The sequence below is a fragment of the Rutidosis leptorrhynchoides genome, chromosome 4 (assembly GCF_046630445.1).
Source record: "Rutidosis leptorrhynchoides isolate AG116_Rl617_1_P2 chromosome 4, CSIRO_AGI_Rlap_v1, whole genome shotgun sequence".
NCBI classification, from domain to species: Eukaryota; Viridiplantae; Streptophyta; class Magnoliopsida; order Asterales; family Asteraceae; genus Rutidosis; species Rutidosis leptorrhynchoides.
Window position 1 is genome coordinate 546,540,725 of NC_092336.1, and position 20,365 is coordinate 546,561,089.

Genomic DNA, 20,365 nt, shown 5'->3' on the forward strand with positions numbered 1-20,365 from the left:
TCGACTTATTTTGAACCAAACTCTAGATACGATATTATATTTTTGACACGATAAGCAAAGTCTGTTAGGTTGAGTCTCAAAATTTTGAACTGTTTCATTTATTCAATTACCCTTCGACTAGTTCCGACGATTCACGAACAACAAGTTATAAATAAATATAAATATATATTTGTATATATATATTAATTTGAAAAACGTTAATAAAAATATTATATGATTTTAATTTGTTTTTTTTTTAAATATATAAAATGAAGTAAATAACAAATTTAAGTAATATAAATTAATAGTTAATATGTATGAAATATCAATTGAGGTCGTTTACCGTAATTATTGTTGACATTGTTTGTAAGTAAGTTATTACTTTTTTATTATGAATATATGAATAGCTAATAAATGACTTATGTAATGTTATATATAAAGTTACATCAAAATGTCATTTCGTTTGAAATTTGTAACGCATACAGTGTAAGTAATTGCTTTGTAAATTTTGATATTATTGTTATGTGAAACTTATCAATTGTGATTAGTTAAAAGTATTAAGGTTGCGTCTTACTTATTCATAGAACGATGTCGTGTGAGGTATGCTAGTTATTTATATGATTTTTGATTTGTATTTAAGTAAGAGAAGTCACAAAATTCAAACAACAACAAATCATGTGGTGATAGGGGACAAACAAGATATTGTTAAATCACCCCTTCCTTTTCGGTTGCTTGTGCCATCACAGCTCGGCAACTCCCACTATCTTGTATCTTATATACAAATTCATTTCATGCAAAATAGAATATATCAATATAAAAACATACACAATTACGTGGACAATTCCACTACTTTTCATCAATTGACTTTTAGGAAGTGGTTGACGCCCATTGCCATCACCATCAAACAGCTACAATAATCTATTTTTTTTGGTTGAATTGCGCAGCTGTTTACTACTCCGTATTATTTTATTCTACATTCATCACTCATATATGTCCCTTTATTATGTTGACTATAACAAACCATTATTGTTTAATACTGTTATTGATATTATATATGTGTGATATATTCATGTATCATCCAAAAACACTCATTGATCATCACCTTTCAAATTCTCTCCCCAATCATTGCTACTGTGGTTTTTAATTCGATCAACAGCTTTGTTTATCGCTACTACTTAGGATCTACTTCTGCTCACCATCAAACTTCATCAACCATCAACCGTGATCACCTCGCCACCACCATCTTCATCATGTTATCAACCCAAACAACCACCATATGCAAAACCTTTGAAACTATTTGTTATTTTGCAGCCATCCATCGAACCCACAACAACCAAGGCACCGCTACAGATTATTTTCTTCTTCTGTTTTGGATCGACAACCACAACCTTCAATTACAAACCACCATCGTGAAACTTAATTATCACCATCATATCCACTAATCTTAGACACCACGTACGAATACTTGTTGGTTGCTATTCGACCCACAACCTCACCACCATCGTTGCTATTTTTGACAGTCGAGATCAACTGCTACTGTCCGAATTCAACCACAACCAAAACCTTTTGTCACTTGTTGCTTATGTGTATTACTCGACAGGTTCTCAAGTGTACACCATCATCAAATATAGTTTACTTTCTATAACTAGCTACTACCTTATTCCTTCTTTTGGTTACATCAAACAATCGTCACCTGCAACTGCTACGATTTGCTATTGTTTCTGTTTCAGACCAAATCACCATCGTCAAACCCTAACTCGTCACTCTTTCTCTCTACCTCATCATCTTTCTCTCCTAAAGCCATCGTGAACCACCTTTCACACCACCATTTTCATTTCTGATTTCCTGTCCAAACACGACTGCTGTAACCACCTAAAACCATCATCTTGAATCACCTATGATCACCACCTCTGATCACCATACATAACCCACAACCATCACAATCGCTTTAATTTTTTTCTCTCTCTATCTTCACTTGTGTTTATAGGCTGCTGCTATTTGTGTATTAACTAAATGGAAGTGGGCTGTTTAATAACTTACAAAAGTCGCTAGGATGAATAATTAAATGTCAAACTTGTGGGTACCAGCGTTTTTTTTGTTGTCGACAAAGACAGAAAATAAATGAGGCATGTTTATATATATCTCTTTCTATTTATTTACTGGAAGCTATAGCATTTTTTTTATATATAATTGCTAGAGTAAGAAATGGGCCACCAGTTATTTGGGTTAATTGTTCTTGGGCTTTAGATGGGCGTACGAAACTTAACATGGCAGCCATTTCGGTTCTTCTTGTACGTGATAGATATAGATGATGATATCGCTACTATGATGATGATGACGATATGATATTGATATGTTGATGATGGTATAGAACGAAAGAGATACAGATGATGATGAGATAAGTCGATAATAATAACTATAAGTGATAGCGAATTTGATGTTGAGTTAGTGTCAACCTGATTCCCATTTCTGTCGATCTCATAACCCCACCATTATCTACTTGTCTGATTTAATTCACAACCTAATGGACACTAACAATCGTTGGGCCATTTTGTTCTCGGGCTTTTAATGGACTACAACTAGATAATAAGGAAGGGGATAATCGGGTTTGTTTTAAGATATATATGCGATTTATATTAAGAAAGGATCGAGCAGAGCAGTTAGTTAAAAGTGTTGTGGGTTTAGAGAGGTCTCGAGTTCGATCCCGGGTTGTGACATATTTTTTTAGAAAAAAAGAAGGAGAAGAAATACGGGAAACAAAATATTATGGGATAAATAAAATTAAGTATGATTATACAACAGAAAAACAAAAACGGACGAATGGTTAAGGATGTTATTGGGTTAGCGGGACGTCGCGGGTTCAAACCCGAACTTGGGCATTTTTAAGGGGCTACTCCTTTGAGGTAGTTATTACTAATACTCTTATTATTATTATTACATTATTATTATTTTTTATTGTTATTATTATTATTATTATTATTATTATTATTATTATTATTGATTGTTATTAAGTAATTAATATTATTACCAATATTAGAAATAAAATTATTAGTATAATTAATATTACTATCATTATTATTATTATTAAAATATATAGTATTATTATTAATATGACTATTAAAATTTCTATTAGAATCATCATTTTTATTAAAAGTACCATTATTATTTAAAATATTATTTTTATGAAAACTAACATATTTATCTTATCATTATTATCTTTTCATTGAAATTATTATTATTACTAACATTATTCTTATTATTAGTATTATTATCAAAACTATTAATAGCAGTATCATTACTAAATCTAATTACTTTTAGTATTATTATTATTATCATAAAAAGATACAAATTTTTATTTATTATTATTGATATTATTTTAACAAATAGATAGCTATATAAGAATATATTTAAAACATATCACATAACAACATTAATATTTTCATAATAAATACTAATTATTTATCTAAGGTATATAAAATAAATATAGTTAAAATAGTTTCCCATGAAACATATAAGTTACTGAAATAACAATTAATAATAATATCTAAACTTGTTCGATTACAAGTATATGTTTTAATAAATATATGAATAATATAGGTTCGTGAATTCGAGACCAACCCTACACTTGTTCAATGACGTCTATGTATTTTTACTACAAAATACAGTATGGTGAGTTTCATTTGCTCCCTTTTTAAATGTTTTTGCAATATATATTTTTGGGACTGAGAATACATGCGCTATTTTTATAACTGTTTTACGAAATAGACACAAGTAATTGAAACTACATTATATGGTTGAATGGATCGAAGCCGAATATGCCCCTTTTTAGCTTGGTAGCCTAAGAATTTGGGAACAGACCCCCAAATTGACGCGAATCCTAAAGATAGATATATTGGGCCTAACAAGCCCCATTCTGGAATTTGGAATGCTTTAGTACTTTGAAATTTATCATGTCCGATGGGTGTCCCGGAATGATGGGGATATTCTATATGCATCTTGTTAATGTCGGTTACCAGGTGTTCAATCCATATGAATGATTTTTGTCTCTATGCATGGGACGTATATTTATGAGAAATGGAAATGAAAATCTTGTGGTCTACTAAAATGATGAAAATGATCGTTTATGATAAACTAATGAACTCACCAACCTTTTTGGTTGACACTTTAAAGCATGTTTATTCTCAGGTATTAAAGAAATCTTCCGCTGTGCATTAGCTCATTTTAGAGACCTTACTTGGAGTCATTCATGGTATATTTCAAAAGACGTTGCATTCGAGTCGTTGAGTTCATCAAGATTATTATTAAGTCAATTATAGTTGGATGTATTATAAAATGGTATGCATGCCGTCAACTTTCGATGTAAAGAAAGTTTGTCTTTTAAAAACGAATGCAATGTTTGTAAAATGTATCATATAGAGGTCAAGTACCTCGCGATGTAATCAAATGTAATGTATTCGCCCAGATGGATTAGGACGGGTCGTTAGATATATATGTATATATATAAAAATATATTTTTTACATGTATATATATATGTATCGATTTATGTATATGTATATATATTTATATTTTGTTTCCTTAATTAACTCAAACAAATCTTTTATCTAATCACCTAGGTTTTAAAGATCAAACACTCCTTTTCCTTTTCTTTTTTTTTCGGTCGACACACACACATACATATTAATATATATTTTTATTTCTTCATGTATATGTATATATCTATGCGTGTTCATGTATATGTATATGTATTTGTTTGAATTAACAAGATTATATCATGAATATGAATTTAAAACAAGATCAAAGATTATGTAAATAAGTTTTAGGGTTTATGTTATACCTTGAAGATTCGAAGATGATTAACAAAGAAAAGATGAAACACTTTGGAGATGAAGATCAAAACCTTGAAGATTTAAAGAACACCTTGAAGATTCTTGAAGAACTTTGAAGAGCACGAAGAACACGATGAAGATTGCTTGAAAACCCTTGAAGATTTTCGATGGTGGTGGGGGATTTTCGGTTTTGTGAGCCAAAAATTAGAGAGAGAGGGGAGAGATTTGAGAGAGATTTTTGATTGTGATTTGGTACATCTTTAGCTCTAGCTTAGGCCTCTATTTATAGGGAGGATTAGATAATTCTAGAATTAGGGTTTAGTTAGGAATTACTTAGGGAACAAGTCAAGTAAATGAGGAGGTGATTATGGGTGCCTTGGCCGAAAATTTAAGGGGCAAAAGGGTAATTTTACCCTTCCTAAATTCGGCTAGGGTTACATGGGTTGGTTTTAGGATTTTTCACTTTAGTCCTTGTACTTTAAGTTAGCTTAAATGATCCCCAAAACTTATTTAAGACTAATTAAGTTATATACATTAAACTTTAATTTATTACCTTTTGTTCACGAAAGTTGTTTAGCTTATCATTTTCGTATTTTATTAACTTGTTGTTTATTACACAAAGTTAATTATTACGTTTTAAAATTTTCAATACTTAACAATTATTAATTAAAGTTAAGTCGTTAAGTTTTAATTATATTGTTTGGGCATTTAATAAGGAAAAATATAGAATGAAAAAATGAGGGTCGTTATATGATCCTTCATCGAACGGTATTAAACCAAGAATCTGTTCTTTCAAGCTGTTCGTAACATTGGCAAAAAAAGCAGTGCTTTTCGGCATGCTAGGCACCAGACCAGACCAATCCTTAAACTGTTCCAATGCCGCATTAATAATTTGAACAGAGTTGTAATCGGCATGTGAAAAAATAAAGAGGTCATCCGCAAAACAGAGATTAATAATCTCATGTTCTTCACAATTAGGATGATACCGAAAATCAGAAAGACAAGCATTACGGACCAAGAGAAGAGTAAGAACCTCCATGACAAGCGTGAACAAATACGGAGACATTGGATCACCTTGACGTAAACCTCTTTTTCCTTTAAAGTACCCATGAAGATCACCATTAATATTTATGGAATAAGAGACCGTCGTAACACATTTCATAATCCACCGAATCATAGTCTGATGAAAACCAAACCGCACAAGGTTAGACTCCAAGAAAGACCACTCAACAGTATCGTAAGCCTTTTGAATGTCCACTTTGAAAGCACAACGCGGAGGACCATTCGATAAATGATAACTTCGCATAAGTTCTTGCGTTAACAAAATATTGTCCAAAATATTACGCCCAGGAATAAAGGCTGACTGGTTATCACTCACAATATCATCCAAGCAATCTTTAATACGATTTGTAATGATCTTACTAATGCACTTATGTTAAAACCCGTCCTAATCCATCCGGACGAAGTCCATATCGATTATAAACGATTCACAACAGTTGATTTCATCGCGAGGTACTTGACCTCTATATGATACATTTTACAAACATTGCATTCATTTTTGAAAAGACAATCTTTCATTACATCGAAAGTTGATGGCGTGCATACCATTTTATAATATATCTAACTATAATTGACTTAATAATAATCTTGATGAACTCAACGACTCGAATGCAACGTCTTTTAAAATATGTCATGAATGACTCCAAGTAATATCTTTAAAATGAGCAATTGCACAGCGGAAGACTTCTTTCATACCTGAGAATAAACATGCTTTCAAGTGTCAACCAAAAGGTTGGTGAGTTCATTAGTTTAACATAAATAATCATTTCATAATTTTAATAGACCACAAGATTTCATATTTCCATTTCTCATAAACATACGTCCCATGCATAGAGACAAAAATATCATTCATATGGATTGGACACCTGGTAACCGACATTCACAATATGTATATAAGAATATCCCCATCATTCCGGGATCCTCCTTCGGACATGATATAAATTTCGAAGTACTAAAGCATCCGGTACTTTGGATGGGGCTTGTTGGGCCCGATAGATCTATCTTTAGAGTTCGCGTCAATTAGGGTGTCTGTTCCCTAATTTTTAGATTACCGGACTATATAAAAAGGGGCATATTCGATTTCGATCATTCAACCATATAATGTAGTTTCAATTACTTGTGTCTATTTCGTAAAACGGTTATAAAAACAGCGCATGTATTCTCAGTCCCAAAAATATATATTGCGAAAGCATTTAAAAAGGGAATAATGAAACTCACCTAATGTATTTTGTAGTAAAAATACATATAACTACAAATGAATAAGTGTAGGGTTGGCCTCGGATTCATCAACCTATATCATTTATATATATATATATATATATATATATATATATATATATATATATATATATATATATATATATATATATATATATATATATATATATATATATATATATTAACACTTAATATTGTAATTGAACAATGTTGTATATATATATTTATTATAATATTTTTATTAAATTGTAACTTATGGTTATAGATATATAATGTGTTGAATTCAATATTTATATATGTGTTTATTACTATTTATAATATCTTTAAATATTTTTATATAATATATGTAATTTAGTTATTATTACAGTTATTAATATTTCATATGAAAATATAGTATGTAATATACTTTTTACATACAAGTCTCTTTTGTTTGTAAAATTAATATTTATAATACTATTAAGGTAAAGATATTAATACCTATGATAAAAATGATAGTTTTACTAATATTGATTCTCTTAATAATAATATAGTTGTAAAAATAATATTTTTTAATAATAATGCTAATAATGATAATGATAATATTAATAATAGTAGTACTTATGTTAATAGTGATAATAATAATAATTATAGAGATACCTATTTTGTTAATTATGGTTATAAGTTTAATTATAACCATTTTAATAATCATATTAATAATAATAATAGTTATACTAGTAGTAAAATGTTAAAGTTATATTTTTAAATGATATTAGTAAATACATTAGTAATAATAATATTCGTATTTGTATCTATAAATGAGTTTCTATCATATATCATACATTTGTGGTAATACTTATCTTAATAATTATAAAACTAATAATAGTAATAATAATAAATATAATAATGATAATGATAATAATAATAATAAAACTTATAAGTATGATAATAATAATAACTATATTATTAGTAAGATTAATCATAACAACAATAGTAATAATAATCTTAATAATAATAATAATCAATATTAATAAGGAAAACTACCTCACAATGAAGGAGTCCCCAAAAAGAATAAAGATGCCTACGCACAGGCTCGAACCCTTGACCTTTCGATTAAACCAAACACCTCTAACCAGTTGCGCTGATCTATTTTATGTTTTATTTTACCAATCAAAACATTATAACCCGTTTTTCCTTTTCCCCTCTTCTTTCCAAAAATAATTCGACTGGAAACAGAAACAATCATAACCTAATCATCTTATCTTTCTATAACACAGTAGCAGCAGGGACTGTAACAATGATCTAAAGGTGTGGCAACGGGATGGTTTCTGTTTCGAATTATCATCATCATAATCGATATCATTGTATCATAATAATCATCATCGTTATTTTATGTATCAAATCATATCATCATCATCGTATACATACCATCGTCCTCGTTCCATCTTCATCATCGGATTATCATCACCCTCTATTAATTAGCTCGTAATTTTGGCCCAACAATGGGAAGGAGCTTCTGCAGGAGTAAACAAGAAGCTGCTGTAGCAGCCCAAAAAGGAAAAACTTACGATGGTCCATCAACAAAAGAATAGGATTACAGCCCAATATACATTTAATTAATTAGCCAACGAATAGCTCGGTTTAGGAGTCTTTAATAGACACTTGTTTGAGCAGGAAACATAGGAAAAGGCAAAAGTGGCAGACAATTGTTAATGGAATTCGGTGGTGGGATAGAAAGGAAATAAACAAAATGATTTAGAGGGTTGGACAGCAACATAAAGTATTCCATCTGTTTTGCATATAAAACCCAGCAGAAAAATACGTTGAAATAAGCTGTAAAGGCTAACTCTCTCTTATCTAATAGCGAGTATAGGAGATATATAAATATGTATTTTCTTTCGAGCATAACAAAGAAAAACCGCTATAAAACTGCAGTCCACTCTACCCTTATTACATCAGAAACAATGAGGGTTTTGTGAGGTTCATTCGTGGGAGAAAAGAAAAGAAGAAGGAAAAAAAAATAGTAATGAAAGTGATTCATGGTGATGTAAGTTGTTGGTGGTGTTTGGTTGTTCAAACAGAAAAAAATGAAAGGAAGAAGGAAGAAAATACGTAGCAGAAAACAATAGTAATTTCGATGGTGGCTCGAGGTAATGGCGATTCATGGTCATCCTATGGTGATCAAGCTAGATGATTTCATGTGTAAGTGAATGTATATAATGTATAGATATAGATGTGATTAATGGTGGTTTTTGGTTATGAAGAGGAGATGGAGATGAGAGTGGGGTGGTGAGTGGATCGTGGGTACACGAATGATGAGTAAGAACAATTTGGGTTTCGGTTTGTTGGTTGTTTGCAACGGTCGAAGAAACAGAAGAAGGTACGAGTGTGTTAATGGTTGTGTTTTGGTTGAATGGGGGTGATGGTGTTTGGTGGCGGACGTGGTTGATGGTGATCGAATGTATTCTCAATAAGATAGAGATGATGCATATATATTTGTGTATGTTGACAGATTTATTCCTTTAAGAATGAACAAAAAGAAAACGTTAAAACTTGACTTAGACTTGCAACTGATTTTGGCTTCTGCTGCAGAGATCAAACTTGATTTGTACGACTAATTAAACAAAGCTCAATCACCTACAGTTTTTGAAAACAATGGAAAGCAGAATACTAAATTTCCGTATTTATGTTTACGTATATATCTGTACGTATATATATGTCTATATATATCTTTATATCATTATATCTTTATCTTTATATCTTTATAAGTATATATATATAAATTTCTGTATTTTATATATGTATATGTATTTATATATGTGTATTTTATAAGTTGGTTATTCGTATCTAAGTGTGTATATATATATATATATATATATATATATATATATATATATATATATATATATAATTTTCTTATTTTTGATGATTAACTAATATAATTATATTAATACTATTAATATTGATAATACTAATAATAATATTATTAGTAATAATATTATTGATAAAGACTAATAATAAATGATAACTAATAATATAATAATATACAATAACAATAATGATACTTTTAATTTACTAGTAATAATATCAATACTAACAATAACAAAAAAAGAATGATAATAATATTTCAAACTTGAAATTAAATATGATACCATTTATGTAATATTATATTATGTGATGACATTTATTGTATTGTTAATATGTATATATATATATATATCACAATCTATATATAATATTAACTATGTATAGAAATCATATTTACATATAGATTTATTTTAATCACCACTTTATTGTTTTATATAATATTTTACTTAATCAATTCAATTGATTAATTTGTTTTCTATTACTTAAAATTATTATATATACTTATATTTATTTTTACATATTCATTTACACACAATTGTTCGTGAATCCTCGGGAATGGTCAAGGTTAACTAATTACATGAATATAGATTTCAAAACTTTCGAGACTCAACATTACAGATTTTGCTTATCGTGTCGGCATCATATAAAGATTAAAGTTTAAATTTGATCGGAAATTTCCGGGTCATCACAACTTATACAAGACATTGCAACAAGAGATGGGCCAAAAATCCGTGACTTTACTAGGAGATTGAACTTTAGACAACAACGCAATTACCATATGATTAATCTCTGATAATAATTGACCGTTGCGGAAGAAGTCCTGGACTGCATCAATGATTTCGTCGCCAATTATGTTCCAAGATTATTTAAAAAATTCAGCTGTATACCCATCCGGACCAGGCGACTTGTCATTCCCAATATCAAACATAGCGTCCTTTACCTCACTTGCTGTAACAGAACGGACCATGTATGCTGCTTTAACATGATTCAACTTTTTAGTAAATAAAGATTCCGGAATTTACAGGTCCACGTCCCCTGCAGCTGAACCAAGAAAATTAACATAATGATCAACAAAAAGAGAAGGAATATCAGCATCATCAACAACTAAATTATTAACATAAATTATTTTCCCTCTCAAAAAATGCATTCATTATTCATTGATAAATTTTTTTAATTAATAAAATCAGATAATACTTTTTAAATCACAAAATGGGTATTGAGATAAAGCTAAGTGTTAATTCTTTATTAGAATAAAAGATATGATTGTTTGTCACCCATCAATGTGGAAGAAATTAAAGTGAACTCATTGATTCTAAGAGAAGAGTTAAATCTTACTTTCAATTTGTATCGATCAATACACTTCTTTTAAACTCATTAATTATAGCCCGTCTATTTTACGCTTCTTTTAAAGTGAACTCATAGATTACAGGTCGTCTACGCTTCTTTTGAAGCATCGCGATAGCTCGGATCGTTGCCTGGACACACCAGACATCCAATCATGGCCCGAAATTGTCCGTTCAAATATAGCCCGCTGTTTTTCAATCAATTGAATTGATATGCTTCTGATTGTAGCCAAACTTTTCTTCGGGGTAAGCATACCCGGTAGATATTCAATACCTTAAAAACAATGCAAAAAGAACATTATTTAAATAGCAAACCAATAGATTAACTGTAAGCAACTCGCACCACGCACAAAACAGACACACGTCATGTATGGATCATGGTGCGTACATAGGGTCGTATCGAGGAAAAAAAATACTTTTCTAAGTTTTTATTCAATCTAATCTAAGGCTTAAAACTCGAACAACAGATAAATACTTACAATACATATATATTACATACACCCACACAATTTTACCAAAAAACAATTTATAGATATACGCACACCAAGTGTTCGGCGAAATGTCTATAATAAATAATCAATTAAAAACTTAGAAAAGTGGATTTACATGATTGTTAGCCATTGTAGAGGATGTTTAACGTCCAACTTCTTGATCAACAACTTGTATACCTCGGATTTCAAAGATTTTCGTTCACAAAAAACGCGAAAGCGGGTTTTTGGTGCATGTTTGCGTGTTAACAAGGCTAAAAGTGTATAATGACGGTTATAAGTTGATTTCTTTTCTTCGATAAAGAGAGTAGTATATCAAGCAAAAGAAGTGCCAAAATGGAAAACATCAGTTAGGTGTGTGCTTTGAAAGTTTTTGATGTGTGTGAGTGTTAAAAGGAAATGAGCACCTTAGTAAATGGTCAACACGCACCATACATGTTTATGGTTGGTTAATGCGCGACGTGTTACCAGTAGCTTGCCTTGCATTAGTGCTTGGTGACTACGCATAGCGCACCAATGTACACACATCATGCTTGGTGTGTGATGCGTAGTCGGTGAATATAAATGCAATTTCAGATTTTTAAGGACATACTTTAAATCACTTTTGAAAATGAGGTTATTTTGGACAATTTATTTATTTTTTAAGAATCAAAATAAACTTTGATCCTAAAGTACTAAAGTTAGTACTAAAGTTAGGGTTCTTTCTAGACATGGCAATTCAAATCCAAATCTTAAGAGTAAGGTGGCGATATTTTCAAACATGAATTTGATAAGACTCGTGCAATTTAATGGTAGTTTTTAGAAATGTTTGGTTGTTTGGTTGTTTCATGTCGTTGCTTGTATGAAATTAGAGACATTCAGATTTTATGCATTAAATCTCCAACTTCTCTATTGTTTATTGATTATTTGATTTACAGTTTTTTACCCGAGAAGTTGACGATTAACGCTCATACACTCACACATAGTTACTTTATTCTCAAATCTAAGGTTAGTTTTGAATTCTCCACTTTCTTGAAACTTATCTCTAATGTATGATTACTTTAACTGTTTGTTGATTTAAGTAAAGTATGAAATTTGTAAAGTTAGGGTTTTTTTCCCCTTTTGTTCTTTGATTAATTGTGTTTAACTTTAGTATTTACAGATTTTTGGTTTAATATATTCTCTCACTTTGATTGTAGCCAAATTTTGTTAGTATTGTTTGTGCTTTTCTGTTTGTATAGGATATAGGATTGTTTAGTTTATTTATGTGCAGTTCTTTCTGATTACTTATACTGATATCTGGGTACTAGTATTATAAGTATACGTGTGTAACGTGTCTTTAATATAATATGTAAGTTCTCAATTTAAAGCACATTGAGCTTCTACAGTCTTTACTAATAAAACGCTAACCGTGGCACATTAAATTTTCTCAAGTTGTTTGCTACTTGTAGTCGTTATACTACCAAGTTCGTTTTTACTCGTGAACATATGTCGTTTATTATTTGTTCACCGATTTCATTTTTAGCGATTACCATATAAAGTTTGTTAGTCGTTTCAGCTGATTTCCTGTTTTTTCGCTTAAGAGTTTCTGACTGACTGATTAGAAGTATATAAGTGAGAATATAAAGTATGTGAAGATTTTACTGATAACATCTATCTATCTATTAACACACAGTAGGCTTTTAAATGTAGGGCTCTATTAATAAAATTAAAGGTTAGTATTGTAAAAATGAAATTGGGGAGTTGGTGCTTGTTTTTTTGACGTTATACGCTTTCTAGTTTATTTGATCTTTTTGGTATTTTTGTTATTCTAGGATAAATTTGGCCCAATTTACAATGATCACTTCAACTGCACATATTAATTTCAAATCTCAGCCTTTCATATTTCATTTTCTATTCCAGTTCTACTTCTTATGTGTGCTGTTAAATATAGGGATCCTGCATCTTCCAAATGTGTGTATTCTTCTTTTAACTAGCAACTGTATTCTTGTGTGCATAATTTTGAAACATGATTCGTAAACCTTGTGTTATAAACTCACCTTGCATAATGATTCATAATTATTATTCTCGTTTTATATATTTTCCATGATAAAATCAACAAATTTAAAAGGTATTTGACTTTTCTTGCTTATGTTATCAACTTGCAGCTTGAGAATGAATGTTGAAGGCGATATACTAAGCAACTTGTCTAATGATCTCATCATCAAAATCCTCTCTTATAACCACACCAAAGAAGCTATCAGAACTAGTATTCTTTCATCTAGATGGAAGAATATTTGGAAGTCAATCCCACATCTTGACTTATCTAGTGATGATTTTACTTCATTAACCAGGTTTCATCAGTTCACTCGTGTTCTCTTTTATCGCAATAATGAAATAGATGTGTCGCCATTTAAAATTAGTGTTTGTGGAGGGTATAGCCAAGCGTTTGTCCAAACAGTTATCAATTATGCATTTTCTCACACTGTCCAAAAGATTACTATTATATGGTCTAGCAAAATGCGTCCCGAAATACCTAATTCTCTTTTTATGTTACAATATCTCAAATATCTCACTCTGATTGGATCTGCTAGAATTTTTAGTCAACCTAAAATCAAATCTTCTTTGAACCTACCAGCGTTAACAACGTTGCATCTTGAAAATGTCATTCTTAGTAACGAAAATCGTGACGATTATAATGGTCTTTTCTCCAAGTGTCTAAACTTGAAGAATCTTACCTTATCTAACTGCACCATTGACGATCATAATCATTTCATTTCCCATTCTGAATTTTCTAATCTCACGCCTGAAAACGGATTGTATTCTGTTGCTAATGTGGTTGCACCTCACCTAAAGAATCTCACTGTTGTAGATTGTCTAGGTTGCCTTAAGATTTATGCACCCGGATTAACCTCATTAAAGTATGAAACTCCATGTTATGAAAACTTTTATGCAAAGGATTTGTCTTGTTTGGAGAAAGTGGATTTCTATATGTGTCCATCTAAGGAAGATGGTCCTGCAATTATTAAGATTTTTCAACAATTCCACAATGTCAAATATCTTACGCTTGGATTGGAAATCGTAGAGGTATTTGGCCTGTAATGTTTATACGTGCATCTATCAACAGTTCACGCCACTTATTCTTATGATTTATACATTACTTTTCAGCTTGCATCAATTGTAGAGGTAGTCTCGAATCTACCTTCTCCATTTGCTAAGTTAACGAGTCTCAAGATTTATCCACGAAACGCGGAAGGAGAAAAGAAAGCAAACATTCCTACACAAGTCAAAAACTTTCTTCTAGGTGCTTCTCCAAATGCCACTGTCACGACATACTCACGCAAGGTAGTTTAATATTTTATATCCCAACTATCATTTACTTGTTTCTATACTTTGTATATCATCACATGATGATAAAAGGTGATTTTAAAAATAAAAATAAAAAATAAAATAAGATAAAAATATGATGATGAACAGGAATGAATGTTCATTATTAACTGTATGATAACATGCAGGATGTGAAAGCATTCAAGTATGCCACATCAGCACAATGAAAAATGGCCAAAGTAACAGGTTTAAATTGGAATGATAAAAGGTGTATGTTTCGTGTACTTATGAATTCAGCTGATCAATCATATGGTTATGTGATTTGGGTTTTAAGTATGTAATATCTCTAAGTACGATCCTATGCTAGTTCCTGTTGTTGGGTACTTGGATTGTTAATTAGTACTTGTATATATGTGAACACTACTATGCTAATTCCTTATGTTGCAAAGTTTATCACCACAAGTTTTTAGCTTGATTATTTCCGCTTAATCCCTTTAATCTAGGTTACCGATTGTGAATCTATTTACGTGTGTGGCGGAGCGCATCGAGAATTAAAACTAGCGTTACCTAATATATCGATATTGTATCCTCATTGTTGGAAGGTTTATTTCCACCGGTTCTTTGCACTCGTATAAGCAAAAACTAAGGTAATATGTAGTGATGGTTAATAACAGATTATAATAATGGTACGCCTAGCATATACTATATCCGGCAGCAATAAACAACTAGTCAAAGCTCACACTAAACGGAATAAGTCACTCATACAAGATCCGGTTAGTGGCAAAATCTAATCCTCACAAGGAAGTTGTCACGGTCAGTGCTCGATAACGATGTCGGAGCTAGCAGGCGGCTCCTGGGTGACGTATAGATTACGTCACCATCTAGACTGTTAGTGAGAGCAATACGGCAATGGTCCGTGAACGGTACACGGGTCAAGGGCCACTAAAGTGTGTACACGTAAGTCCAATACAAGACAATGACATCACGTAGGGGTAGCTGAAATGGTGATTTCACATAAGCCCTACCAGCCAATGGCAATGCGCACACGTCACTCACAGTACGAGATGACAATGGATATCCGATCCATCGGATATTCATTCGATCTAATCCATTTAAATCGATATGGATGATCCAAATGGATGATAAGCGAATAAGGATATGGATATGGATGATGTGAAAAATTAGTAGATCGGATATGTATGATAATTTATCATTCACGAATATATTCATTTATCACCCGAAATACATACATATATACATACAAATAAATACATTTTTACTTAGATATATGCATATACATTTACATATCCCTATATACGTACACTATAAACTACCAAAATGTTATCGAAAAATGTAAACCCTAACTCCTAAACCTTAAACTCTAAATCGTTCGTATTAAAAACCATTCTAAACCCTAATTTCTAAACCCTAATTACTAAACCATAAACACTGATTTTCATTAATCAAAAGTCATTTTTCTCTTTTTTTTTTTTTATTATACATCTACATATGATGTATGAAGAGGTATTAAACTACATAAGATGTATGTTAACAAGTCAGTTAAATTTTTTTTTTTTGAATTTACACAAGAAATTGATACCGATTTTTTTTTTTTTTTTTTTTTTTTTTAAATCAGAGCTGCAGAACTAAAGATACAAAAATCACAACATCACTTATTCTCATATCCCAAGACCCACTACGTAGTAATTCAGGGGCATTATGGTCACTATCAAATTTAAATTTCCTTTTGGTGCATCTAGAGAAAAACATCAGGCCATCAGCCAGTGACGGATCTAGGAATGGTAGTATGTGGTGTCATCGGTTAAAGATCAAATTTTTTTTCTACTAGATGACTTATTTTAGTGGTGTCACACAAAAATATTTGCAGTATCCACTGGTGTCACTAGTTAAAAATCCCCAAAAAATTTCACTACATCGCGTATTTCAGTGGTGTCCCGTGCTACCACTCACTTCAACATAGGTCCGCCCCTGCCATCAGCTGAAGTCATAACTTTCTATACGCTTATACAATTAAGGTATGATTAGAAAATATGAAACTCATTAGTATTGGATATATTTGTAAAAAACACATGGATTTGGAAATTATGTTTTCACCACATAGAAGTATGGTCAAAAACTCGCCAAAAAAAAAAAAAAGAAACTGAAAACTTGTACATCTAAAATGGTGTTGCTCATGGTTAAAAGTTGGTCGTTGGTCAATGTCATAGGTAAAAAGGTAGTCAAAGTTTGTTAAGATTTTGATACTTCGTAATCCGTATTATTTGCTGGGCTGCTTTTTAACTTCGCACTCACCCACTCACATGGCTATGCACAAATGCTAAAAGTCACACACCATGTTCCATTGTTCATTCTCTTTGGTTTCTGCTCAAATATGCAAAGCTTCTCAAGGTATGATATCGTTTTTAATTTCAGTTGTTGATTATACTGAATTTTTTAACCAGTTGTTAATCCGCTGTCTTGTCAAGTAACAAGGAAAAGCGTTTGAAGGGGCCCACAAGCAGAAAAGTGCGTACTAAATTCAAGAGTTGTGGAGAGTTTTTCAATCCTATATACTCTACCAAAATTGGCTAACTTGATGAAGGGCTCTTTGATGGTAATAATAAATCTTTACAAAACACAAAATACAACCAACTCATTATCATTTTTATTTAATTATTAACTTTTTCCCTAACAATCTTGTGTTGAATTTCTGGAGGTTGGCTTTGCGATTTGCGATAAATACGATGTTCGATATTATCTTATTTACAAAGTCTACCAGCTTCATGAGTTCGATTATTAAGCAAAAGGACTCGGTATACCTAACCCAAATCTTTGTATTTCTTATATCTACTACAAAATAATCCTTTTTATCAGCAGTTAGATATTAATGTCACCATTTACAGAGTACATGAAATTTTTGGTCGAATGTAGAAATGGGTCTGCTGGATACTGTTGTCTAAGTTTTGATGTTTCCTGAATATGTAACATTGTTGTAGGGTTAGATTTACAATTTGAATGGGATGAGTATGATGTTTTGAAACTAGAAGTGTATGCACTCATGAGTTCACATGAGTTTTTTTTCCCCCTTCTGTACGGACTACGGATATCTCTATTATTTTATTCTTAGAAAAATTGTAAATAGATGACCTAAAATCAAAATTTTCGTACGCTTCATTTCAACCTTAAGATCCTATTTAGAAAAGCTACTCTTATGTGATTAATCCTTTTTTTTTTTTAATAATGATTTGCTAGGTTGAGAATGAGCTACCTGAAAAGATAAAGAGACACGTAAGATGTGAGGCTTCTGCATATCAAAAGCTATTGATGTAGAGGGTAGATAACAGTCTTGGTGCTTCAAAGGTTCATTTTCTGACGACTTTCATTTGATGATCAGGTATTGCTATCTGTTTCTAGATTTATTAATGCCACCTCTATTTGCAACTTGATTGGATGAATAATAAATAATTTATTTTAAGAAATGAATGTGACAGGGGACAATAGTTGGATGAGTTTAGTAATACAATCAAGTTGATTTATTTATGTTTGTGGTTAGCTTTTTAAGATGTCTTTGCATTTGCCCATATCTGAGCCAGCATTATGCAGAAGAGGTTGGTCTTATCTTTTATGCGTATAATTTATGCTACTTTCTTTTTCACGTGATAATATTAAACTCCAATATAATTTGTAAGCATTCATGTTTTGGTGTTACTTACGCAGTTCTTTCATCTTTGTATGCTTTTGGCATTCATAAAGTACTTGTATACTAGCTGCTTTCTGCCTTTCTGAACCTGAAATCATTTTGGGTTGTTAAAAATAATGTCATTTTTTATGATTACTAAATCTATTTGTTTTATTCCAGGTTCATAAATTCATTCCAATGCATTATCTTCCTAATATCATAAGGTTTTTTGGGAAGCTTGAGATGTTAGATCGACTGCTGCCTAAGGCTAAAAGCTACAGATCATCGGGTATAGTATTCTAACCAAGTTTTGTTGAAATGGAAATAACATCTAGATAAATTACACCCTCAATCTTTTTGATTGTTTGCTTATTTTTTGTTTATTTTTTTCATTTGTATTGGTACATTTGTTCTTATATCGGTACAATAATGTCAAGTTTTGCTCATTTCAATGGTTCTATGCCCTCTCTATGGTTAGGTTGATCTGCAAGCACTGAGGCCCACAGGATAGGTCAGAAGAAGGAAGTACTCGGTCTTTGGTTAGAATCTGCATGTATATTTCAGGATTTGGGTATCTTATAGTTTAACATGCATGCTTTTAATGTTCACTCTTATTGGAAAATGTTAAGATAATCCAGGTAACAAAGGGAACCGATTCACTTGGACGGAAGATGCAACGACGACTTTCAACGCATTAAAGGAAAAGGTATTTCATGCTCCTATACTCGCGTTACCTAACTTTAATGAAGTTTTTCAGGTTGAGTGTGATGCGTCGGGGGTTGGAATAGGTGGTGTGCTTAGACAAAATAAAAGGCTTGTTCGTTATTTTAGTGATAAACTTAATGAGGTGCGTCAAAAATACTCCACTTATGGCTGTGAATTTTATGCCATCGTACGATGACGGATGTCTTGAAGTATGGCGCCATTACTTACTTCGTGCCAAATTTTGTTCTATATTTGGATCATGAATCGCTTAAGTACATCCATGGGCAACATAAGCTTAACCCCCGGCATGCTAAATGGGTCAAGATATTACAAGGTTACACCATTTCTATCAACCATCAAGGGGTGCTGAACAAATTTGCGGACGCATTAAGCAGGAAGTATTCGCTACTTAGTACTATGAGCGTTCAAGTAACGGGTTTTGATCAGTGGCGTGACATGTACAAAAGTGACATGGACTTTAAAAATATATGTGAGAAGTGCTCTCTTGGACCATTCGGTTCCATCTTAAACTGTGATTGTTATTTATTTAAAAACTCCCAGCTTTGCGTTCTAGGTGGCTCCATTCGGGAAGCAATTATAACCAAGGTTCGCGCAGGAGGTTTGGCGGCTCATTTTGGAATGAATAAAACCCTTGCAGGGATAAAGATGGTTTTATTGGCCACACATGGAACGAGATGTGAATAGAATGGTGGCGCGTTGTCGGGTGTGTCATATTGCTAAAACGCATGGGAGTAACACATATTTGTATACACCGTTACCAGTTCCTAGTCGTCCATGGGAGGATATTAGTCTCTACTTCGTTCTTGGGCTACCACGAACTCAACGTAATAAAGATTCTATCATAGTGGTTCTCGATCATTTTTCAAAAATGGCTCATTTTGTCCCATGAAACAAAACCTTCGATGCGAGTAAGTAGC

At 31.6% G+C, this 20,365-nt stretch overlaps 3 protein-coding genes across 3 annotated transcripts in view; 2 read left to right on the top strand and 1 right to left on the bottom strand.

Annotated features, from left to right (window-relative positions):
• Positions 1 to 6,112, bottom strand: part of LOC139842671 (uncharacterized) — an 81,136-nt gene extending 75,024 nt beyond the window's left edge. The window contains exon 1 of the mRNA XM_071832789.1: positions 5,584 to 6,112. Coding sequence (XP_071688890.1) covers positions 5,584 to 6,112 — 529 coding nt within the window. The remainder of the gene's footprint in view (positions 1 to 5,583) is intronic.
• Positions 6,113 to 14,164: 8,052 nt separating this feature from the next.
• On the top strand, positions 14,165 to 15,456 carry LOC139904421 (uncharacterized). Its single transcript, XM_071886357.1, has 3 exons — positions 14,165 to 14,803; positions 14,885 to 15,061; positions 15,232 to 15,456. The coding sequence occupies exons 1-3, from the start codon at positions 14,237 to 14,239 to the stop codon at positions 15,268 to 15,270; spliced, it is 783 nt and encodes a 260-aa protein (XP_071742458.1). The 5' UTR covers positions 14,165 to 14,236; the 3' UTR covers positions 15,271 to 15,456.
• A 4,163-nt stretch (positions 15,457 to 19,619) lies between these two features.
• LOC139842672 (uncharacterized) lies at positions 19,620 to 20,132 on the top strand. The gene has a single exon (XM_071832790.1). It carries the CDS (start codon positions 19,620 to 19,622, stop codon positions 20,130 to 20,132), a length of 513 nt encoding a protein of 170 aa, XP_071688891.1.
• The last annotated feature ends 233 nt before the right edge of the window (positions 20,133 to 20,365 follow it).

Bases quoted from the DNA above. Each gene is read 5' to 3' on its own strand.
- LOC139904421 (XM_071886357.1), top strand. From the start codon at position 14,237: ATGCGTCCCGAAATACCTAATTCTCTTTTTATGTTACAATATCTCAAA. The intron at 14,804-14,884 runs GTATTTGGCCTG...ATTACTTTTCAG, and splicing joins TTGGATTGGAAATCGTAGAG to CTTGCATCAATTGTAGAGGT. The intron at 15,062-15,231 runs GTAGTTTAATAT...GATAACATGCAG, and splicing joins TCACGACATACTCACGCAAG to GATGTGAAAGCATTCAAGTA.
- LOC139842672 (XM_071832790.1), top strand. From the start codon at position 19,620: ATGACGGATGTCTTGAAGTATGGCGCCATTACTTACTTCGTGCCAAAT.